At 41.6% G+C, this 25,221-nt stretch overlaps 1 protein-coding gene across 4 annotated transcripts in view; it reads left to right on the top strand.

Moving 5' to 3' along the window:
- The window catches only part of asap2a (ArfGAP with SH3 domain, ankyrin repeat and PH domain 2a), a 57,334-nt gene extending 32,406 nt beyond the window's left edge, over positions 1–24,928 (top strand). For 2 of the 4 annotated variants that reach the window (XM_034222217.1, XM_034222219.1), the window contains exons 5-28: positions 1,594–1,643; positions 4,634–4,763; positions 5,054–5,139; positions 5,226–5,301; positions 5,991–6,077; positions 7,262–7,365; positions 7,985–8,054; positions 8,437–8,524; positions 9,181–9,229; positions 9,924–10,090; positions 11,804–11,937; positions 12,482–12,576; positions 13,409–13,598; positions 13,769–13,854; positions 14,208–14,323; positions 15,211–15,278; positions 15,386–15,493; positions 16,272–16,500; positions 18,156–18,308; positions 18,811–18,904; positions 19,588–19,643; positions 19,814–19,893; positions 21,577–21,696; positions 23,270–24,928. In XM_034222217.1, the coding sequence (XP_034078108.1) occupies positions 1,594–1,643; positions 4,634–4,763; positions 5,054–5,139; positions 5,226–5,301; positions 5,991–6,077; positions 7,262–7,365; positions 7,985–8,054; positions 8,437–8,524; positions 9,181–9,229; positions 9,924–10,090; positions 11,804–11,937; positions 12,482–12,576; positions 13,409–13,598; positions 13,769–13,854; positions 14,208–14,323; positions 15,211–15,278; positions 15,386–15,493; positions 16,272–16,500; positions 18,156–18,308; positions 18,811–18,904; positions 19,588–19,643; positions 19,814–19,893; positions 21,577–21,696; positions 23,270–23,344 (2,511 nt within the window). In that variant the 3' untranslated portion in view covers positions 23,345–24,928. The remainder of the gene's footprint in view (positions 1–1,593; positions 1,644–4,633; positions 4,764–5,053; positions 5,140–5,225; positions 5,302–5,990; positions 6,078–7,261; positions 7,366–7,984; positions 8,055–8,436; positions 8,525–9,180; positions 9,230–9,923; positions 10,091–11,803; positions 11,938–12,481; positions 12,577–13,408; positions 13,599–13,768; positions 13,855–14,207; positions 14,324–15,210; positions 15,279–15,385; positions 15,494–16,271; positions 16,501–18,155; positions 18,309–18,810; positions 18,905–19,587; positions 19,644–19,813; positions 19,894–21,576; positions 21,697–23,269) is intronic. The other 2 variants (XM_034222218.1, XM_034222220.1) reach the window with 2 other exon arrangements.
- The last annotated feature ends 293 nt before the right edge of the window (positions 24,929–25,221 follow it).

Below are 25,221 nucleotides of genomic sequence, written 5' to 3'. Positions count from 1 at the left end.
TCAAGGGCATGACATTCCTCCTCCGCCCTTTGGATTCAGCCAGACAGAGAATCAGGGCGCTAAGAGCTCGCTGCTCCTTCAGGGAGAGATTTGCCCCGTGCTCTGGCCTATTCTGCTCAGCCGGTCCCTGCCCAGCAATGCCTGATTCTGGTATTTTTAGCCTTTGTTACCATTTTTCTCCTCTCTGTCTATGACATTTCCTTCCGCTCACCCTCTCTGTTATTTCTGACTCTCTGCTGACCTACAGTACATTCTTTTAGCTGCTTCCTCTCTTGCTTTGGGCTTTTTTCTTTACAGATTTGCGTTCTTTTTGGTTTTCAGCTTTTGTGTGTGTTTTTATCGTCCTTTTATGCTCTCTTTCCTCTGGTGGTTTGTGCTCTTGAGCTGGTTGACTGCCTGGCTGAGTGCTCCTTGGCGCAGTGAACTGGGCCGTGTTCCTGGGGGCTAACGGGGTGAGCCTGCCACTCCTCTGCTGTTGGAGTGGAGGTCAACAGCGGGATCACAGTCCACTCTGGAGCTTTAACAACGCACTGAGGCCATAAGCTGCCTATCAGCCGAACAGAAATATGTGTGCTTTTCACATTCATGGACAGAAATGCACAGTAAGCCATACATGAGTGTCGGTTAAGGTTAAATTGTTAGTATGTTCTAAACATCAGACTTCCATGCCAGGATTCAGCAGATGCTAACTGTAGTTGTTGGTATTTATTCACAAAGAGACGTCTAAACTCCTGGGGCAGACTCCTGGGGCGTTCTGGCTCTGGTATCGGCCAACAATTAATTTCAATGCATTGTAGTTTTTACAGCCAATTACACCCAGCGATGTCTGCTTTTGTTTCACATAATCGCTGTTTAATCAGCCCCGCAGTGTACGCGGTGTTGTTTAATCAAGCGTGTTGCTCAAGCAGCTGTAGAAAGCACACCCATGACAATAGGAAGCATCACTCGTTGTCAGTGTGACCATTTCAAAACTCACCTGCCTTCCCAAAAACCCTCCACACAGTAATCTTACACAGCTCCTCCACAGCTGTAGACTGGTCTGCACCTGTGAGGAGGATGATTCAGATAAATGATTCACACCATAATGAGACACACACACACACACACACACACACACACACACACACACACACACACACACACACACACACACACACACACACACACACACACACACACCCTGAGAGATACAGTAGCATTGCTCATTAGTAGTGACATTCTAAAATGTTTGTCACAGTTGGTTAGCGGTGACAGTGATGATGTTGAGATCTTTGTGATGTGGTTGCTGTGAAGGTGTTTCAATTATTGTCTAATGGCCTTATGGTGGAAGTATTCCTTTAACTGTCTGGTCTATAAAATGTCCTAAATACTGTAGGTGTCAAATACCTATCCCACATCCTCAAAGCACAACTGAATATTTCCGGCTTCCATGACAGTGCCTTTTTGCTTTGTGTTTAAAAGTGGCCTGGAAGGCTAGGAATTGGTTGCCAATTTCTAAAAATGGTCTGTTCATACTGTCAAACCCTTCCTTTATTACTGCACTATATTTTTGACTTTTGTTCACAATTTAATTTGTCTGCTTGTTTTTGACAGGATCTGAAAAAGCCTTTTGACAAAGCCTGGAAGGACTACGAGACAAAAGTGTAAGAAACCTTTTATGAATACTTCAAAAACGACTTTTCTTTCATAAATAAAACCAGTGTGTGAGTTAATTGATTACATTGTTGTGCTCCCTGCTGACCCAATGCTTAAACCTTGTTATAACACAGCAATCCTTATTTTAGATTAATTTAAAGCCACACGTGTCAGTTAGTATGTTAAACTGCAGTTTGTGTCCTGTCTCTGTCTACTTGTCTCGACTAACTGCTCCCCCCCCCTCTAACCCCCATCTGTGATGATCTGTCAACACATTTGTGATAATGTGAATAACTCGCCTTCACCATCACCTTTCCCTCTCCACACTGAGACACCATTTCCACTGATTGTGCATCCAAAGGACACGACATTTTATTGCACTTTCATATATTTTACAAGCAGCAAAGGACATTCTTTACTGAAAGGGTAATGCATCTTCTCTCCAAACCGTTTCAATCAGACAGTGCGGGCTTTGTACGAAAATCCAGTTTCATCCTGATGCTGTAGGACTGTTTCGACCGTTTTCCCTTTTGCATTTGAGTTTACTCTATTGATGGTGAAAAGAAACCATCACTAGAGGCCAGTTTTCTGCCTAATTGGAAAACCACCCAAACACCCCCAATGTCTCTTGCCGCTCTCTTCTTTATCAATGATCCTCCGGTCTTCTCTGACCTCTCTGCGGTCTGCTGTTTTATATTCACAGACACAAAGAGATGCATCATTTTGTCTCGCACAGTATTGATTTCTCAATCCCTGATTTGGTTTGCAAGCACTTTGCATCCGACTCTTGAGTTTGGAATCCATTTTCAGTGTTCTGGTCGGGAGTTGTCTCGTTTACAATGCTGTTCATTCAGGAAGAGTTCCTAAAATAAGTCAAATTATCCCTATATTTGATGCGTCTTCAAAAACTCTTGCCTCTCCTGTCTTTATTTCCTAATTGGTGGATCACTTCCTGGACTGACAGCACTGAAAGGGACTTGGTTCTCAACCCGATCATCAGTTGAACACTTGGCAGGCGTCCAAACAGCCTGGCGAACACGTGTCTCTCCATTAGTCTCAGCCCAATGATGTTGTAACACTCTCAGCGCTGATGATTCATGTGCTGACAAAGGCACGCTCTGTACTCGATGAAATTAATTTTGGCATTATGCACTGAATGGCAAATGTACGAACCAAAACTAACTTTACTTTGTGGTTCATTTCACTCTGGTTTTCCAACCATGTCTAAAACAATTTCCTTGGTAAAACAGAAACTGACTTTTTGAAAACAAAAAACTGATCACTGTCTCCTCCCACTGCGACTCACAGTTGATGACAAACACATAAATATCAAGTCAGTAGCCTCATCCCAATACCCCTCCTCGACTCCTCCTTTCCCTCACTCGCATCCCTTCCTTGCATCTTAGCTCCGCCTCCGTAAGATACGAGCGAGAGACACGAGGAGGTGACGCGAGGACAGAGGCGTCCTCAGGTATTAATTGGGATGTCCTCGTTCACTCAAACGTCACTCTTAAACGACGTCTGTTAATGATGACGTGCACAGCTGTATCCCCTCTCATCGGGCTTAACTGAATAACCCCTTAGAACCGGCCCATTTCTGGTTACATATTTATTTAAATGAATGAATCTTTCTCTTGTTAGTCAAGGAATTCAATGATGGTTGGTCCTGCTTTTGTGTTCCGTTTTGGTGTAAAATGTAGCCTACATTTAAATAAAAATATAATTATAGTAATGTGAAAGCCTTTTAGAAATGAATTGCACATAATAATTCCCACGGAGCTGAGAGCACTTATACATTTATGTGACGCTTTTCCACTCATCTTCCAGTTGTCGGTTTTCCTCTGTTGAAATCGACCAGCTGTGACGGTGGGGGCGGGGCTTTTATACGCGAGTGGTGAAAACACTTCCGCGTAGTCTGCTCGCGTGTATCCTCCCTTTCGTCTCCTCCTGCACCCCTCCTCCCTCACCCCTCCTCGACTCCTCCGTGTGCATTTCAGCTATTGGGACGTCCTTCAAAATGGCGTGTCTTGATCGATTTCCGGGTCAAGTCCCGGAGGAGGGGAAGAGAGGAGTCGAGGAGGGGTATTGGGATGAGGCTAGAGTCTACTTCATGAAGCCTTTGCGCACATGACAAATAACACATGAAAGTAGATATTGTGCAATTGCGAAGTTTGACAAGTTTGATTTCTGCTTCCTTTTAAAAGTGTTGCAACATCATGAATCATAATACAAAGAGAGCGGTCGATTTAGATTGTAGCGCTTTATGCCTTCTGAATGTGAAGTTTCATGAGCTCATATCTATTCACCTTAAAACAAATATGTAATATTATTACAATATTTGTTAAATATGGAACTACAGCCTGGGTCTATTAAAAGTTCGCAAAGTCAACCTACCAGCACAGCTTGATGCTCATGAATCATGATGAAATCTGTGGAACAGCTTGCAAACACTGACACTCTTGTCCCGTCTCTGCGAGAGGGAACAGATTGCTGCATCGTCTTCGTAGGGAATATGCTGTCAGAAAAACAGCATATGGAAAAGAATGCCCTGTTGCATGGTCTTGTGCCCCCCCCCCCTCCCTTGTGTGTGTGTTTTGTTGATTGGTTTTTACAGACAGCCTACTGTATGCAAAGTTTATGGTATTTGTGAAAAATCAGCCCTGAATACTGACTGGCAGGTAACCTGGTGTTTGAAAGATTTCAGGCAGGAATGAAAGAGTAATCAAAATCTTAAACTACTTATTTCCTTTGCTCATACCAGAAACCTATACCTAACTTTTTAGAATACATAACTCCCTTTTTAATTTAAACATTGAAGTATAAGCATGGCATAATTATCGTTACGCGACACACCCTCCAAATCCCCACATTTCCTCCAACAACAAAGTCAGCAATAGAGCTGATTTTCCACAAAACCACACGGTTTCCCCCATGGTTTATGGTACTGCCATGCATTTGCTGTTTGCTCTTTGACCCCTGTGATGTCACTTCCTTCCAGCACCAAGATAGAGAAGGAGAAGAAGGAGCACGCGAGGCAGCACGGGATGATCAGGACGGAAATCAGCGGCGCAGAAATCGCTGAGGAGATGGAGAAGGAGAGGAGATTCTTCCAGCTGCAGATGTGTGAGGTGAGTCTGACTAATTACTGCAACTATCTGTCAAACCTAGAAGAAGTTTGTGTAGTTCATAATGTGTATACACTTTTGAAATACAAATCTTAGATTACATTTATGACGTGTGTGTGGTCTGGACCTCTGTGATGTTTGACTTTTAATGAAGCTTCACTGGAAAGATGTAGACTTCTGCTTTGAAGTGTCTGCATATGAGATGAAAGGGATGAATAATGTTTGAAATGGAGCTGCCTTTCCCTCCGACTGAACCTGGCCTCATGCTGAATCTGTATTCCATGTGTTTACAGTATCTCCTCAAAGTCAATGAGATCAAAATCAAGAAGGGAGTGGACCTGCTGCAGAACCTCATCAAGTACTTCCATGCACAGTGCAAGTAAGACAGAGAAATCTTGCAGGGAAATGGGATTCAAAACCTTTATTTGCATACATACTTATTAAACTAACATGTTTCCTGTTCAGTTTCTTTCAGGATGGTCTAAAAGCTGTGGACAACCTAAAACCTTCCATAGAAAAACTGGCCACAGATCTGCACACGGTGAGAAAAACGTTCACTCTTTCACCTTCTTTCTTTCGCTTGTCTCCCTTTCCTCTGTTTTCGGATGACTTCCACGTTGGTCTGGCAAAATAATCTTGCATTATTTTATTGTTGTGGGTCTTGTTGCATTGTTGGAGGAGCCTGGGACTTAAGATTCCCATTGCCATATCTACACTGTAGCTACTGTGCTTATGACAATAAAGCTTTCTGAATACATTTCTGACCTCCTGCTAAATTATGAACCATCCAGATCTCTCAGGTCTTCAGGGACTGGTCAGCTTTCTGTCCCCAGAGTCAGAACTAAACATGGAGAAGTAGCGTTCAGTTATTATGCTCCAAATATCTGGAACAAACTCCCAGAAACCTGCAGGTCCGCTGCAACTCTGACTACTTTCAAATCCAGGCTGAAGACTTTTCTTTTTGTCGCTGCTTGTAATTGAAACTGAGCCGTTGTGTTCATCAGTAAAGTGGAACTTCTGTGTGAACTATTCATATCTTAAACTGCACTGTAACTTTTTATTCATGTATTTTTTCTTTTAATGTTTCTTTTATTATCTTTTACTGTTTTTAAATGCCTTTGTCTGAATGTCTTTCATTTTTGTAAAGCACCTTGAATTGCCTTGTCTTGAAAGGTGCTATATAAATAAACTTGCCTTGCCTTGAATCTTGAAATGTTTTCTTCATGACAGATAAAGCAGGTGCAGGACGAGGAGAGGAAACAGCTGACTCAGTTACGAGACGTCCTGAAGACAGCACTGCAGGTGGATCAGAAAGAGGTAACACACACTCACGAACACGTAGCACTGAGGGTCTTTTGAACATCAAATAACAATATGTCAGTCATATTTTAGTTTTCTCAATTCTTATATATAGTTTAAAATCTGATTATGATCAGTATATACAGTCCTCAATCTATTATCTTTCGGCCCTTTTTTAGACTGAGGGTCTGTGGTAGAAGTTACATCTGAGGTGATTCCCATTTGTTTTATACATGCATTGCTATGATCAATGTTCCACTACACATGACTGAGTGGAAATGGTTTGTAACTTATACCAGCCTTTTGCTTAGCGAGCCATTAAATAAGCTGCAGACTGCAGCAGCTCCTGGTCTCACCTGAAGGTTGTTTTCTCCTTTCCTCCGCTGCCTTCGTCTTTTGTGAAACAAGTCTAGGAGAGTAAGTGGATTTCATGGAAAAACATTTCTGTGGTTGTGTGCATTCTGTTTCCATTGTGTTGTGTTGCTTCTGTCGTTGTGCTAGATTGATATTTGTTATGTTCTTTTTAAATCCGCATCTGTTTCAGTGCTTTTTATTTTAAATAACTTTTCAATGAGAAAAGCTTAAGCTGCATTCCTGCTCCTGCAAGATTATCCTGTTGGCTGTGTGTGTCTGCTGATAACAGCACACGCCAATAGAATCATTAAAGCCACATTAACGGCTGCCTTCTGAAGTCTGTTCCCTGTAGTGTTTCCAGACAGGAAATGACGTCACTCGTACAAAAAGCTGGCCTTTGTTTGGTCCTTCTTTTACACTTGTGTGTTGTTACATTGCACTCAAACCTGAATATAAAGTTAAATGCAATCAAGTTTAATCTGTTCAAACTGCATACAGGCTTACGATCAAAATGGGATTTGTAATTCTATCCTGGAAGCTTTTTGCAAACTGTTGTCGCAGATTTAGATTCAGAGGTGTAAAAGCTCCTATTATTGTCTCATCCCCATGTGTGCAAAATCATTCAGGCTGACAGCCATCTTTTGTTGTTCATACTCGCTTCTAAATTCTCAGAGAAGCAGGAGACTCTGGGTCAGACATTAAATCCGAGCCATTTACCGCTTCAGTGGCTCCTATAGACGGCAATTTGAATTTGCAAATCCTTCATGTTGCGCCTGCTTATTTAGTTTTCTTTGTTTGTTTTTAGGCATTGATTTCGTGTGTGTGTTTCTTTGTGTTTGCTTTCCCAGGATTCACAGGTGCGGCAGAGCACCACCTACAGCCTGCACCAGCCTCAGGGCAACAAGGAGCACGGCACGGAGCGCAGCGGCTGCCTCTACAAGAAGAGTGATGGGTGAGTCTGTCAAATTAGCTCAAATGATCAGTTGTGGTTGTGTAGGGGTTAAAACACAATTGTTGTGAAGTAAGTTCCCATTGTGTGTTGAGTTCTAAATGTGTTATAATATATTAAAATAATATAACAAAGGGAAACAAAGATTTTAACTTATGTGAAATAAACAATAATGTATCTACTTCAACTTGCTGGTTACCTTCTCATTTACTAGTTGTTAAAGACACATCACAATTTATCTGAGCCCAAGGTGATATCTTTTGAATTGCTTGTTTTAAATATTAATAATATAATATAAAATCAAACAAACAAGAAAAAACAGACAATCATCAAATCCTCTTTTTGGAAAAGCTGGTGATTTTAAAAAAACCACAAGAGAATAATCATTTATCGAAACCTTTTGCGATTCATTTTCTGTGGATCAATGAATCAGCTGCTTGTTTCAGGTGATCTCACTTGTTTTTTAAATTATAGATGTGAATACACTGCTCAGTCTGTGTGTCATAACTAATGCATCCACTCTGTATCATAACATGTGATCATATTAAATATTTTATCATAAGTGTCTGCTATGTGAGTTTAGTGTATGTGACTTCTTACCTCTGCTGTCTGTGTGTCACAGGTTGAGGAAAGTGTGGCAGAAGAGAAAGTGCACAGCGAAGAACGGCTACCTCACCATCTCACACGGCACAGTGAGTACAACACTTTCAGTTGCACAAGAACAGGATCTATGTGTGTCCTCGTTAAAACAAATACACACATCACACTTCATTTAGTCACACACATTAAAGTGTCCTTTTCTGGTAGGCAATCATTATCTTCACCCATTAAACATGAATTCATTAACAGCAGAGAGTTCTCATTTCTTCTCTCATTGCTGAGCCTCTCCTTTGTTCCCATATAAAGATTTAGCTCCTTGAAGCAGCTCCTCTCACACGCAGCTCTTATCAGATGTTTCACTTGGCTGCAGCTGCAGTCAGATATGGTTTAAAACAACACTCTCACTCATTTGCAATGTTATCATTACCCTCCCTCCCTCCCTCTGCCTCTGCTCCCCATCTCTCTCTCCGTCAGGCTAACCGGCCACCAGCTAAACTCAACCTGCTCACCTGCCAGGTCAAACACAATCCTGAAGAGAAGAGAAGCTTCGACCTCATATCACGTAAGTTCAGGCGTCTCTCTCTTGGCTTTTTCATATGTTGCCGTCCTGCTCTCACGGTTTTCATAATCTGTATACGTAGCATTTCAATGCCACATTTTAATTGGCTTCATTCAGGCAGCAGCTGACCAAGGTTTGTTGTGCAGCAGTGTGGATTATTTTCTATTGAGCAAACGGCAGAAAGCCACAGATAAGCTTTTCAAAATGTACACATCCCGCACATCAGTGTCGCATTTAGCCATGAACTTGGAATTTAATAACAAAACAGAAAAAAGCTAGGGTAATTAATTGATTTGTAAATTGACAGAAAATAATTCAGCAACTGTTTTCCTTTTCAGTCCTTTTGAATTTGGCCAGTTTTTCCACACGTAAGAGATAGTGGCATTGAGCTGGAGAGGCAAGGATTCAGCTTCGGTGTAAATGATTTAGGTTGCTTTGGAAACAGAGATTTAAAAATAGTCCTCCCAGGTTATTAGTATTCACATCTGAAGACAGAGAAAAGCGCTAAAAAAAAGTGATTTACTGTTTTCAGTTGAGCAGTATACTTTAGTGGCTCTGAGATCTTCCCTGTGTTCCCACCTCTCTTTAGTTCATGTTGTCCTCTCTTTCCTCTCCCAAATCTCTCTGCTGTTGTGTCATCCGTTTCCTTTTTGTTTCAGACGACAGAACGTATCACTTTCAGGCCGAGGACGACCAGGACTGTCAGATGTGAGTGCCTGTTCCTTCCTTCCCTGTGTGTGTGTGTGTGTGTGTGTGTGTGTGTGTGTGTGTGTGTGTGTGTGTGTGTGTGTGTGTGTGTGTGGGTGTGTGTGTGTGTGTGTGTGTGTGTGTGTGTGTGTGTGTGTGGTGTGTGTGTGTGTGTGTGTGTGTGTGTGTGTGTGTGTGTTGTGTGTGTGTGTGTGTGTGTGTGTGTGTGTGTGTGTGTGTGTGTGTGTGTGTGTGTGTGTGGTGTGTGTGTGTGTGTGTGTGTGTGTGTGTGTGTGTGTGTGTGTGTGTGTGTGTGTGTGTGTGTGTGTGTGTGTGTGTGATGTGTGTGTGTGTGTGTGTGTGTGTGTGTGTAGTGTGTGTGTGTGTGTGTGTGTGTGTGTGTGTGTGTGTGTGTGTGTGTGTGTGTGTGTGTGTGTGTGGCGCTCCTAAGTGCATCCTGTTTACCGCCTCGTCCACTTTCCACACACTTCCTACCTCAAACACAGTCAGACGCTCGGCCTTGTCTTTACCTCCAACTTCCTGAATGTTAACAGCCTTTTAATCCGGCCTTCTCTCCCCTTTTTATCTCCCTCCTCCGGCTGCTCCCATCCTCACCTATAAACCTACTTTCTCCTCCTCCCTCGACCTCCACTTCTCCTTCTTCTTCTGTCATTATTCTCATTTTTGCTCCACCCTCCCCTCCACCCTCATCCAGCTGGATCTCAGTGCTGCAGAACAGTAAGGAGGAGGCGTTGAATCAGGCCTTCAAAGGGGACCAGCATGTCGGAGAGAACAACATCGTGCAGGAGCTGACCAAGGCCATCCTGATCGAGGTGAAGAGGATGACGGGAAACGACCTGTGCTGTGACTGCGGAGCGCCCAGTGAGTGGCAGAGAAAGACAAATGACACATTTAAAGATAATAATGTGATTGATAATGATGGCAAACAGGAGGACACCAGTGGTTTTGTGTGCTTTTAAGCTTCTAAACTACAAATTATTCATAGTTTCCATTAACGCTGACCTTTCTCCAGAACCCATAATAAATATTAGATGGATTTTCTAAGAGCCATTTAGGCACATTGTTTTATGGTTTGGTGAGCCAATTAAATATTCTTTTAATTGAACTTAAATGAGCTGAATAACGATGAATTATTATTATACTGTTTTTGTAACGTGTTATTTTGCTTATGGACAGCTCTAGTTTTATGTTTTGTTATTATTTATAGAAAGCAGATTGTAGTAGCGTGCTCGGGTATAAATGACACTGCCAGCGTGACACAGCAGGAAGTCTAGAGAGGAAGTTGGAAAAAGTTTTTTACCGGCCGCACACATCCGTACAACTGGGATTTGTTTGTTTATATGTTTAAATACCGTGCAAAGGTTGCACCTCGGCATTGGGCCGCCAGCTGATCCATTGAACCTCCTAATAAAGCACTTGAATGGAACGAGCAAGGTATTTGGATTTCTTGAACATACGCGAGTCAATACTAAAATTCGCCTCCTAGACTAAGTGACCTTTGAACATTCCTGTATTGGACAATTGGCCACTACATACATTATAATCCTTTTAGCAATTACAAAGAAGCTGGTCAACATCCCTACAACGGTACATGATCAACAAGGATATAGCAGTAATCATCCACAGTTTCAAATTAGATTTCTTTTCAGAAATCCCTATATAATTATTCTCTAACTACAAAGATCACTGACAATCCTTCAACTCAAGTGTTTGCTTCCTTACCTTCAAGGAAATTAAACCAACAATATGTACATTGAACTACATTGTTTGAAGCAGTTTCTGAATTTGAATAAAGTAAAAAAAATAAAAACAAGATTTGCTTTTACATTTAGAAATCAGTCTTAAAAATGTGTATTTTTTGTAAGGTGTTAGTTGTAAAGTTTATCCAAAGTACATTTGAATAAAAGACTGGGATGGTGTTGGTATGATAAAGTCCTGCAGACTACTCTGTATTTGTTGATTTATTCTGTCCCCCAGTTATTTTTCTAAAACCCCATGAAATGTCCTCCTCCAGATGTGTGTGTATACATTAACTCACACATACAGTGATATATCACACATGCACTGAGAATGGAGGCCAGACTTGGTTACAGTTCAGCTTGGTCACTTTCCCCTGACATTGTGTGCTGTCAGATGACAGAAAGCCCTTCAGGCAGCTATTAAATGTCCCCAGCCCTTAGCTTTCCACAAGGACACATCAAAGTAAATAAGCAATCTGTATGTAAAAAACCACCTGTATGTAAATTGTAAATAAGCCATCTGTATGTAAAAAACCACCTGTATGTAAATTGTAAATAAGCCATCTGTATGTCAAATATGTCTTATATGATATGATCAATTGGAAATGGGGGACCCTGATGTAAACAAGACGAAAGACTTTCTCTGGTCTGCATCCCCTTAACAATTGTATGTTTTGAGCTGTACTGTACTGTACCCAATATACAAGCTGTTAATAAACTTTTCAATCAATCAATCAAAGTTGGCTCGCATGCTGCAGAAATTACCATCGCTTTAGTGGTTTCTGCCCAAGGACAGCCTGTCACCCAAACTCATTCCTCCCTCTTTTCTCCCCAGACCCGACGTGGCTGTCCACTAACCTGGGCATCCTCACCTGTATTGAATGTTCGGGGATCCACAGAGAGCTCGGAGTCCACTACTCCAGGATCCAGTCCCTCACTCTGGACGTTCTCAGCACCTCAGAGCTCTTGGTAAATCACTGCTGGCGCATGTTTTTTTAGCTGAATCACCTCACGCCCAGTTTATGTCGCAGTTTGAGTCCTTCCATTATATCGATTTTTCTGTATGAACCTCTGCGGAGATTTTAAAGCAGATCAAACTGGAAGAAGAGGAAAGGAAATGAGGAAATAAGGGACAGCAAGTCGAGACAGGAAGGAAGGAGAGTAGCCTCATCTCCTCTCCTCTTCCCTTCGAAACCTCTGGAAGTCTCCGCACTCAGAATAGCTGAGATGTTTATGGCTTTTCTAATCACTGTTTAGTGTAGAGATTTACCGCCTGTGGGACAGTTGGGATTAAATGCTTCCAGTCGTGATTGCTTTCCTCGGTGTGCAGACGCCAGTCCTGTAACCCACAGTGAGACGGGCGTTGTGCCGGTTATAAGGCTCCACACACACCGTACTGCATCCAGCAGGCAGAGATGACGACCTTTAGAATAATGCGTGTGGTGCAGAAAATGTCTACTATATCTAAGTTGTAATGTGTGTGTTGCTGTGTCCATGTGTGTGTGCTCCACAGCTGGCCAAGAATGTGGGGAATGCAGGCTTTAATGAAATCATGGAGGCTTGTTTGAGTGCTGAAAATGTGGTGAAACCCAACCCATCCAGTGACATGTAAGTCACCCGTTCAACTTTTCCCCCCCACAATCTCCACATCACCCCTCTCTATCTGCCCCCCCCACACTCTCTCTCTTCTCATTTGTATTGCACTACACTCTGCCATAGCTGATCAACAACTGTCCACACCATCACTGACATATTGGCAAAATCTTATCCAGCATTGTTCTGATCATGTTTCCTAAGTGTGACTGGAAAATCAGGCCATACGTTGATGACGAGAAATGGGAAACAGATGAATAGAGCGACTAAATATAAATAGATTCAAACTTTTAAATACATTTTTTAAAAACGATATAAAAGCAAAGCGAACAGTTGTTTTAAAAAGAAAGTTCATAAATGATATTGAAATAAACATACTGGAACAAAGTACTTATTGACCATGAATTATGTTGAAAACCACACTAGAAATATGTAAAAAAACAATGAAATGATACAACTAAAGATATCTGTTTTTGTATTGCCGAAACCTCGTACTGAAGGCTAGTGTTGTTGCAACTTAAACCCATAATTGCCATAACACTAGCCTATTAGTTAGTTATTTGTAACACGAAAGTCATAGCACATGTGAACAGCTCACACCAGAACAAATAAGTAATGATGATACATTGTTTTTGTCTGTATTCAAACATGTTAACACTAATATTTCTATGACATATGTCACTGCTTTCCTTTCAATGTAGACTATTAACCCTATCAAACACTGAAATTGTAATCAGTTATGATTAGTGGCTTTTTATTGATGAATCCCCAGTTTTAAAGCGCTAATCAAACACATAGAGACACTAGATGATCAGCTCTAACAGAGTCTCTTCACGTGTTTAAACAGGCAGGCGAGGAAAGACTTCATCACCGCCAAATACACAGAGAAACGATTCGCCAGGAAGAAATGTCCTGACGCCATGTCGCGGCTCCACACGCTGTGTGACGCGGTGAAGGCCCGGGACATCTTCTCCCTCATCCAGGTCTACGCCGAGGGAGTGGACCTCATGGAGCCCATACCTCTGGCCAACGGACACGTAGGGACACAACATATTTATGTCTAATGTTTGAAACCATTTGAAACTTAATGTTTGACTTCTTACTCTAAACAATCTGTTGCATCCTTAGTGCTTTTTACCTTAATTCTCTACAAACACCTCACATACCCAGGGGACAATATTTAATAGATGTTATCTTTTTATTTCAGGAACAAGGAGAGACGGCCCTCCATCTGGCGGTCAGACTGGTGGACAGAACGTCTCTTCATATTGTTGACTTCCTCACTCAGAACAGGTAAACAAATTCAGTTAAAAACACAGTACAACTAGGTTGCACTTCACTTCAGTTGTGTATTACTCACAGAATACAATATGCCAAGAGGGTTTTAACTTTGCAATCATTGAATATGCTACTCTTTTAAATTGAAGTGTAAAAATGCATTTTAGTTTTATATTTCTTTCGTTTAACAGTATTGTTTCATTCTTATAGAGCCATGTTTTTTGTTTTCTACTGTGAAAAACCACAATAAATATAGGGTTTAAATATTTCACATATTGCACAAATGCAAAACAACATTCTTGACGGAGTGTTTATTCCTTCTGTGTTCGAATTTGAAGTTTTTCCTCCCTGTCTGTGTCCCTCTGCAGTTTAAATCTGGATAAGCAGACGGCTAAAGGCAGCAGCGCACTGCACTACTGTTGCCTGACCGACAACAGCGAGTGTCTGAAACTGCTGCTGCGAGGGAAAGCCTCCATAGAGATCGGTAAGGAAACAGACTTTCTTTCCCTACTCCTTTTTTCCATCCTTCTCCATTTTACACCTGGATTAATTTGCACTAATTGTTTAAAACACATGTAAATTGTTTCCTAAATTCAAACTAATGCTTGATGATCTAAATCACATTGCACTTTTACAATTCAAGACATATCTTGGCTAAGAACAGCTGGTGCAGCCCAAGAAAAATCTTATTTTTCATGATTCTATGAGTTATTTAGTCTTGTTATAAATATGCAAATACACATTTAAACCGAATTAAAAGCAAGCTGAAACATTCAGGCCACACTGCAAAACAAGTACTTTTTATGGTTCATATTTTTTCTCACATGTTTATGTATCAGTGAAGATAATCCTATAAACAATAAACAAGGCTTAGTGAGTATGTCAACCCTCAAGAATATTTGGCTGTTAATATTTTATGCACTTTTAATTATTTAAGATTTTGAATCCAGGACCTTTAATGAAACCAAGCAGTTTTACATTACTGTATTATTACTTTTTGCTAAGTAAGTGCTAAATGATCGGGTTACCTCGTCCACCACTGTCTTACACAAACGTCCCCTCTCTCCCTCAAACGCACACCCCTTCATCCTCGTCTTCCCCTTGGAGTTCCCAGAGGTGCGGGCTCTGCCAGCAGACCATGGCAACTCTTTCTCACAACACTAATCTTTCTCCTCCGCAACAAAACAGCCAGATAAAAGATTCACAGAGAGGGAGGACACCGAGGAACAAGAGTGCTGTTCAGTGTGGGAAACGGCCTAATCACACATTTATCATGTCACAGCGCGACGGGAGGAAGGACCATGGGCTTTGTGTTTGTGGCATGTGGAATCAGTAGTGATGATATGTTTCTGTTGTTGTTGTCCCTTCCAGCTAATGAGGCCGGGGAGACTCCGCTGGATATCGCCCGGAGGCTCAAACACCTACAGTGTGAAGAGCTGGTGAGCCTGCTGTGTTTAGACCTGGCTTATGCCTGCATCAACACCACTCTCTGAAACGGTATAAAGAGCTGTCAGTCATTTGTGTTTGGATTTGTTTCTGTGTACAGTTGAGCCAAGCACTGTCGGGGAAATTCAACGCGCACGTCCATGTTGAATACGAATGGTGCCTGCAGCATGAAGACTTGGATGAAAGTGACGAAGATCTGGATGAGAAGGTGAGAGACATGCTGTAATCAGTGTGAGAAATAAGAGTAGTTTAATAAATACAAATTACAAAGAAAGGTCTAATTTTAAAGGTAACATTTTGAGGATAATTATACCTCAAACTGAAGGGCCCTAAAGATTTCTGCTAATGGCCATTTAATTTAGTTTTGTTCGAATTCTTTTCTACGTTTTTCTCCCTGAATATATTAATAGATTATTTACTGAAAGATCTATGCACTACTAGACACATAAAGCAGTCCCACGGCGTTGTGTTTTTGTTAAGATTTCTCCCTGAACCATTTCTTTTTATAAATGCAGTGCTTTTGGAGACTCTGTTAAATATTTTAGTTAACCGAAAATATTTGTCAGCTCCCAAAACGCTCAGTTCAGGGCAAGTTGAAGAATAATTATTTTGTCTCCTTTTTTTACTTTAGTTTTTGTTTGGTATTTGGTTTCATATATGTTACGTTTTGTTTGACCTGAGCTAATCATGTTGGTTGTGGAGTCCAACGCATTATGCAAAAAGCATGGTGACAAAGCTATAGTAGAATAAGGATGAAATGGCAGTTTTTTTTAAGGGTTATTTTAAAATAACAACCTTAGTGACTTGAAAGTTGTAAAATATCACAACATTTGAAAGTGGGCAAATCTCAAGAATATTATGAAAAAACTCTTAAGAAGAAAGAACAGAAAATGTAAAAAGCCATTGTGACCCACATGCACTCAGTAAACGCATACAATAGATCAATCTAGTTTTGCACTTCTAACCCGCCCCTGCCGCCCCTGCAGCCCAGCCCTCACCGCAGAGACGAGCGTCCGGTCAGCTGCTACACCCCCAGCAGCAGCTCCCACCTGCAGGCCGCTCTGGGCTCTGCGGGCCGCGACGGCCTCGGGAAGGACAAGCAGCGAGCCTACATGCCCAGCCTGGTCAACAACGAGACATACGGCACCATCCTCAACAACAACCAGGCTCAGTCTGCCTCCAACTCCGCTCCACCTCTGCCCCCGAGGAACCTGGGTAAGCTCGGAGGCAGCAGCACTCGAAGGCAATTTTAGCCTTTATAGGGAAAATGGAGTTAATTCTTTCATCATACTATTATAAATATGCTACATGGATAAAAAGGATCCAGATGATCCTGATAACCTTTCTGACCTCCTGAGTCTGACCTCCTGAGTCTGACCTCCTGAGTCTGACCTCCTGAGTCTGACCTCCTGAGTCTGACCTCCTCACCTTCCCCGGGGAAGTGTTGCCCTAGAAAATAAGCCCCATTTAAATCTACAGTATCTGTGAGGGCCTGGTCTCATTCGGCCCTGTTGCACTAGATTCCAATTTTTTTTTTTTTTAATTACTATGCAGGTCTTGGTGACTTTTTGACCTGTTTCACCACCACAGATGTCTCTGAGTACTGAAGCAGGGAGAAGTCACATTGGAGACAGATGGATGGGCAGATTTTACAGAAAGTTGTTGACATCTTTACTACTTGAAGTCATGTCAAGTTTATTTCAAAAAGAAAACTGATGTTGAGCAAAGAACTTTACAAAGACATTTAAAACAGGGATGAATGAGTGAAGACAAAGACATATAGAGAATATAAGTAAACCAGTGTGTGGTCAGAATAGGTCTTTGTGGTGATAATTAAGGGGATGAAGAAAAGGGATGGCTCTTTAGACAGGTTTAAATGTATAAAGGGACACAGAAGATCTAATTGGCTCATTGCTGAATATGCCTGATCCCCTTTGGTGTTATATCTGGGTGTCGAATGAAGATCAGTGATTAGATCTGAGGGGTTGAGAGATGGATTAGGGGATGAGCTGTTTAATAAAGTAACCTGGTGCCAGCTCATGCAGCACTTAAAAACACTATTAAATTGGCAGGATTTACATTTCATTTTGTGAGTGAATGTTTTTGGGCACTAATTTATGTGTAATGAGACGGTATGTTATGTTGATAAAAAAAAAAAACTTTTAATGATAAAACACTCTTTATGTGCTGCTAAAGAAACCTTCATCATGGCTTTACTGGCTTACCGACTTGTGACACATCGGGCTCAGTGGCTCTTTAATAACATCAGTGGCCGTCTAGAGCAATGCCAACGTACCGGAGTAAAACAACCAGCTGTGCTGCCCACCTCACATTCTGCACATTCCCTCTCCCCATTAACCGTCGCTCTCAATTACACTCAAATGGAAACAGCTTGACTTCTAAAGTGGTCGCCGGTCTTGGGAAAGTGCAGTGCCCTCTCTCTGTCTCTCTGTCTCTCTCTCTGTCTCTTTTTATGCCTCCACGTTGGCAACAGGGCCAGAGTCCTAATGTTTTAGGGCTGTCCGTCAGTACATCCCATTCTCGTGAACATGATATCTTAGAAATGCCTTATGGGAATTACTTCAAATTTGGCACAAAAACCCACTTTGACTGAAGGATGAACTGATTTAGATTTTGCTTGTCAAAGGCCAAGGTCACCGTGACCTGACAAAACACATTTAGAACTATAACGTAAGACTTCATGTGTTCATTATGACAGTTTCACACAGATATCTAATAGGATAAAGTGATGAAGTGATTAGACAGATATGGATGTAAACTGCAACTTGACATGTTGTCAGAGGCATACAGCTGTGTGACGGTTATTGTAGTTTAATCTAAATGACCTCTCTCTGTTTATCACATCTCAGTCCAGTTAACCGGCCTGGGGGGGATCGGTCTGTCTTCAGCGTCCAGCAGCTGGAAACCCGGTCCTTTAGACCTTGGTGGCCGACAGAGGTCTTCCTCGGACCCCCCCAACATGCACCCTCCTGTCCCCCCCCTGAGACTCACTTCGGCTGGAGGTATGAACCCCAACAGACCCATTCTTCCACCTTAAACTACACCGTTGATACAGTGAAGGCATATTAGTTTAATATAGTGTGGTAGATTCAAAGTGGTCTGTTTTTGTTTAAATTATTTGCATGTGTTCTTTTATTTGCATTAATAACAAATGACTTCAACAAAACAATTAAAACTGTTCAAGCTGAAAATAACCCTTCTTGTTTATTAATAGCATCTTCATAAAATATATAAATCACAATGAAAAAGAATCGGGAAGCAGTTATGCGCACAAAAATACAAAAATGTACCCGGACACTGCTTTCAGTTTCACTAGAAGATTAAAGGACACAACTAATGACTAGTGTTGTTATTGATTATTCTACTTTCAACCACTAATTTTACTATTATTTATGTATTATTTAATATCGTAATGAAGAGATTATTTAGAATGCAAAGACGTGTACTACATACATAGACGTTAAAGGAAAAAATAAATAATGAAAGTGTTACTGTCTTTTTCAGGTCTGGGTCCTCCTGTAGCGAAGATGGAGTCCATGACCAAGTCGAGCCAGGGACCGCTGGGGTCCAGAGCGGCGCCCCCTAAATCTCCTGCAGGGTAAGAGCAGAAGACCCCTACCGTCCTTTCTGATGTCTACAACTATACCTGTAACGTTTACATGTTAGTGTTCAAAGGAAAATTTCACCCCCAAAAAATTGAATTTTTACATCAATTTCTCACCCAGTGTTGACTTCAATTCTTGAATGAAAACTTGATTATTATTTTTTTTCTATTTTTTTTTTCTTCTATTTACTGTAGAGGCATGCATGAAATATCAAGTTTGCTTCAAGAATTCAGTTTCAAACAGAGTGAATAATTGACATAAATGTGCTTATTTTGTGAGTGAAGTACACCTTGCTTTGAGTCTGCGGTCGTAGCCCAGTGGAGCTAAATTCGCTTCACAGATTGCTATAACTCTCCACACACACACAGGGACACGGTGCTGGACCCCAGGGTTGTGTATCTTGCTGTTGAATGCGTGTCTTTATGGTTGTGTTTGTTTCCTGAGAAGAATAAGCCGACAGGGCTGCTGTTTAGCCGCTTCATTAGCTTCCCGGCTCTGCAGCGAGCAATAACTCTCCTCCACAGTCGCCCTGCTGTCGCTGGGTCTCCCACCGGCTGATAGTGCTGCCATAAATCTGCAACACAGCTGAAGAGCAGTTAGAGCTGGGCCGTTTTGGATGTGTGTCTTCATATAACTATTACTTTGTTGATGAGTTCATTCCTGTTTTGTTTTACAGCAATGATAAAAGCTACAGCAGACCCCTAAATCGAAGTGTTTCTATTGAAAGACCGGGTGAGCATGCAGATAAGAGACACAACATATCCATGCTGTTGAATCTGTGTTTGTCCAGTATACAGAACGCTGCATTCACATTGTTCTACTATCTGTCAGATCCGCTTTGCCCTGTGGAAACGTGGAAAGTTTTGTTGTCGTTGTGATATAATTTCCTCTTCCTGTTCCAGCTAAGGAAGTGCCAGGATGCCCCCCGAACTCCATGGGTCAGTGTCTGCCTGCAGCCCCCACGCAGAGGAAGGCCTACCCAGTGAGTCTCATTCCTCCTCTTACTGTCATCAACATATTGTGGACTGTTAAGTGCTTATTCATTCATCTGTTGTACAGATTACTCATCCCGTTATTCAGTAGTTTCATTTCCTACTCAAGCAGTCATTTCCCCTCCTGTTCTCTGAAAGGCAAAGAGCTCTTTCTCAGTTTTTGTAGAGAAGCTGTTGAGCTCTCCTTGAGATTTTTTAAAGGTCCCATGTCATGGTCATTTCTACTGATCATAATTCCAGTGTTGAGGTCTACTAAAACAGATTTACATTGTGCAATTTTCCAAACTCACATTGGTTCCTCATACAGCATCTCTGTGTAGTAGTATGTGTATTCACTCTCTGTCCTAAACGGCTTGTTGGAGCTCCTGCCCCCCCCTCCCATGAGCCCAGTGGCCGTCTGCGAGACAGCGAGACACAGCGAAACCCAGCCCGAACACACACACACACCCGCAGCCTGGCTGGGAGTCAGTGTGTGTGCTCACACACCACCTCACAGCCTCGCCGCGTCCCGCCGTCTCGGAGGAGAAATCGGTGGAGCTGCAGCTGAGAAAAGATTGAGTGTGTGTGAGGAAGTCCGTGGATTGGCCCATTTGGACCAATCCACGGACTTAACCTAACGGCTCTGTGGACGTAACGTAACGGCTCCACGGATTGGTCCATTTGGATATGGGCACGTCACTGTACCCAGGAAGAAATAAGAAATCTCCAACGAGGCGTTCTGGGGCAGCATAGGCAGGTCTTTTCTGTGTTAGAGTTTTACTCGCAGGTGTACTTTGAGGGTTTGTGACTTTGCAGACCGTTTACATGCATAAAAACCTTCATAACACACAAGGGGACGGGTAATAACTGGAAAAGCATGACATGGGACCTTTAATGTGGAACAGGCGGTTGATTTCTAGCTTTACAGCTTTCAGTTAAGAATAACAAAATGTCTATAAATGTGTCATTCATTGGTGAATTTTAGGATTATAGCATTTCTTTGTTATTCTATTCCCGTCTGAGAGCACTTATTACATTGTGTCACTGGATGAATCAACAGTTTGAAAGCTCTAATATCTGCTAACTCCAGGCAATTTTCCACAACAGTCCTTGGAAATAATAATAATAATTGGAAATCACATTAACCTTTATTATGCCCAGCAAGACATTAGTTTGCTCAGACGGGCAAAAAACATACTGAAACGGAACAAAATACACACACCATAGATGTCCAGTTAATAAAGAAGGTGTAAATTAAGGTGTCCTATAACTGTAGAGAGATGTCCATCTAGTTTTGTTCATGATGGAGGAAGTGATTTGTGGAGGGTTTTTTTTCTATTAATGTCAGATCTCACGTCTAATTGGTTTTATTCCTTATATTGATAAATGATGACTGAAGAGGTGCTCATTTAATGACAAGAAGTCCCTTTATTTTACAAAAGACAAAGTGTTTTGCCCATTCGGCCTTTAGAGCCGAAAATCCCAAATTGGCCTCTCAGGGTTTTAGGTGGTAGGTTTTAGGTGGTACAGGTATCAGGTACTTTGCTTAAGTCCTTTATAATGACTACAAAAAAATCACAATATTTTTGATACAGACAAAATGGGCAACATGAGACAGCAGACTGTGTTGCTGCATCCACTACATGTTCTCTCTCTTCTTCACCAACTTGAACAAACCCTTTTTGTTCTGACAGAAGCAGAGGCCGAAGCGAGTGAAAACCATCTATAGCTGTATGGCTGACAACCCGGACGAGCTGACCTTCTCCGAGGGCGAGGTGATCATCGTGGACGGAGAGGAGGACCAGGAGTGGTGGGTCAGTATCTCACGCTGATAAACTGAATATTTCGGGATGTTGGATACTTGTTCTCAGATTAAATCACAAAGCACTCTGACGAACTCATGTCGAACTCTGGTCCTATTTTCACCCTGTGGATGTCAGTGCACTCGGTTACCATGGTGCAAAAAGCCATGACCTCATGCAGGCTGATACCCCCCCCCCTCCTCTTTTTCCGCCTGCTGCTGCTTCCTCTGTGGAGCCCCTTGTGTAGCATCGACCAGCTGCAACTTGTTTTCCTCTGAGCCACCTCTGCAGATATGACCGTATTTAGTCACTCTCCCTCTCTGCGTGGACCCTAAAGTCCCCCGAGGACCCCCAATGGTTCCTCTCTGTCGTGCATTATCACTCTTTGTGTGGCTGAAATATCGAATATCAACCAGGCAGCAGGAAGAAATGAAATCAGCTGCAGTGAGTGTGACTCTGGTGCTTTTTATGAGACTGGAATTAGATTGACAACATCATTGATGGATGCTTCAAAGTTTCATTTAAAAACTGAGCATAACATTATTTCAAAAGAGAAGTGAAATACGTGATGGAAGTGCAATTTGTTTACATCACAAGTTTCTAGTACCAACTAAATTGATGATTGTTCTGTATTTATTTCTTCATTTGCTTGTCATGGTTCGCCTCTAGCCTCGTGTACACATTGATGGAGCAGAAACATGTACTAGCTTTTTATTTGCAGGTATAGAAGACGTTTAAAATGACTTAAATGGACATGATTTGTACTTTCTTCTTTATCAGCCAAGGTAATATAATACGGAAATGCCTTTTTTAAATATGAATTAGCTTAATTGTGTTTTAGCCTCCCATAGTCCACTAGTGTGCTCCATTAGATGATGACCAGTAAGGATAGATGTTAGTTCATGTTCTCCTGAATTATTATTGCAATAAATGTTATTAGACCTAGAAATCCTTATTGTTTTTTAAATTACAATTTAAATGTATATTTGTTGTCATGTAAACTGAACATGTCTGTATAAATGAATATATTACATTACACTATTGTACTCTACATTGATTTTTCGTAACAAGTCGCTGCATAATGTTAAGTGTACATCAGTATTGTTTTTTAAGTATCGATATTGAACTTCTAAATATGTTGTAACCTAGCCCTTGTGTTTATTGGTGTTATAGTGTGGTAGACAGGGCTGTACCGAATTTCATTCAAGTTCCTTAAAGTCCATTTGAATTCTTTCAATGTATGTCTTCACATTAAATGTCATCACGCAAAAAAATGGGCGAAAAAATAGATTATTTTTACATTATTGCTAGACCCCCAAGCAATACAGATTTTCGACCGCAGTAAAATGTTGATTAAATAAAAGCTATCAAAGTTATGAAAGAAGCTTAATCTGTTCGGTACAGCCCTGATGTTTATGTGACCTATGTGACCTTTTTTGTTGTTGAAAGCAGTCATATGCTCTAGTTTTCAATCAGTTAGCCTCCCCCAGTAGATGTAACCTGACTACACGTCTTAAAGTGTTGTGAGTCTTCTTCGCTGACTTTGATAATCCTCTGACGTCCCTTCTGTCTTCCCTCTCTCCAGTTGGGCCACATCGAAGGCGATCCGATGAGAAGAGGAGCCTTCCCGGTGACATTCGTTCACTTCATCGCTGACTGAAAGCTTCCTCTCCGGGTCTCAGGAAGTGTCGCCGGATGCAGCGTCCCTCCTCCGCCCGTCTCTGCCCGGCCAGTCCGCACAACATCCTCCATCGTCCCTGTCTTTGTTGTCTTCATCAGCGAGCTTCTTAAAGTGTCACTGCTGTATCGCCACCTCTGCTGCAACAGACAGAAAGTCATGGGACTGTTAGTGGTTTTAGACGCTTGCTGTTAATGTTTCTAAAAAAAAGACTGTAGTGAATGACCTCTCGCAATAAATGCACTTTGCTTGTCTTTATCCTCGTGACAACATAAGACGACATGTGACATGATGAAGGTTAATATGTACAGTATTGATTTAATCCATATCTGTTCAGATGAGAAGACAACAGCGATGTATTTTAACTTTCCAACAACTGTAAATGTGATCAACATGCTTACATTCCACCCCTGTGCATGAGCGATTTCAGATGCCTTCCTGCTTATAGGTGTGACCTTTAAATTCTGTAGCAGTGTGGAGGTCTTTCTAATGGTGCTAAGTAAACCGCATAATATACCAGAAGCTGCACCCTAAGGAGCGCTCCCCTGTCCCCGTTTCAAAGACAGAGCAGCGTTGAAAAGGGGCTAAAATAATGTAAAAATAGCCTCTGACTCACACCTAGCAGAAGCTTTTCATCTTACCCCGGTGTGAATGTGTGATGGAGCAGCTTTTCCACACATTGCGGTTTCACCTGAGAGGATAGTATTCAACACTTCCTGCTGTGATGTTTTAGGTCCATTACTGACACTCACTGGAATCGCCTGTAATTACTTTTGTGCCGAGTCTGACACCTCGGCTGTCATCTGCCTTATTATAGGAAGTGGTTTGTGTGCGTGTCTTTGTCTGCTCAGAGTGAAAGCATTTAAGAGGATATGATAGTGTGGAAATGGGATCAAAAGCAGGAGTTAGCTCTCTGACTATTTACTTCCACCTAAATGAGCTGTCTGTCTCCATCTTTGACTTTATACTGAGAGAGAATATCCTTCCTACAGCTTAAACCTCATGTGTACATCTCTGGGGTCCAATAATGTAGGAATATGGGTTTATCTATAGTGTTGTGAAATAAATATGAAAAAGACAATGTAATTAACTTCATTTTGGTTGCAGAGCAACTTTCTCTCTGTTCATAATGTTGATATTTTAGGCGTTTAACCTGAACCCAGAGCCTTCTGTTGGTTTGTGAATGACGAGAGGAGAGCGTGTGATTGGTAGCTGATGCACTCTCTTCTTCATGTTTAATATGAACTCACTGGAAACAGGAAGATTTAATAATCTATTCATGTAAATAGATTTGATTATGTTGATATTTATATGTAAAAAAGCAAGAGTTAGCTGGGCAGTAAATGTATTTTAATGTGCTGAGGTGACGAGCAGTTACAGATGCAACCTCAGCTGGACCTGTGTGTGTGTGTGCTGAAAACACAAATCCACACACACACACACATTACTGGGGAAATAAACTTCATGCGTTCTCATTTACTGTCTGTGGATCACTGCATCGACTTTTAACTCCATTGTGCAAGTAAGTGGGGAAATGAAACTGGAATAATAAAATATTAAATAACACAGGGCTTTGGTTTCTTTCTTAAGGAGTTTGAGTAAATAATGCCTACATATACTGCATTGTTGCTCACAACACATCCTTTATTTATTGACGTTTCACTCCCAATAAAAAAAATTGTAAAGTAACGACCTACATTTTAGAAGTTGAACACCATTTGAGTTGTGTCAACTAAAAGTCAGATGTACCAAGAGCTCCCTCTGATGGCCATTATTTTAGCATGTCTATGCAGGGTTCAGAAAACACTGCAGTGTAAAAACATACATTGTGATATTTATGGGCCCCCAGGAAAACACTG

This window comes from Gymnodraco acuticeps, unplaced genomic scaffold (genome assembly GCF_902827175.1).
Source record: "Gymnodraco acuticeps unplaced genomic scaffold, fGymAcu1.1, whole genome shotgun sequence".
NCBI classification, from domain to species: Eukaryota; Metazoa; Chordata; class Actinopteri; order Perciformes; family Bathydraconidae; genus Gymnodraco; species Gymnodraco acuticeps.
Note: the sequence above shows the minus strand (reverse complement) of the source record. Positions and strands in the feature narration are given on the sequence as shown.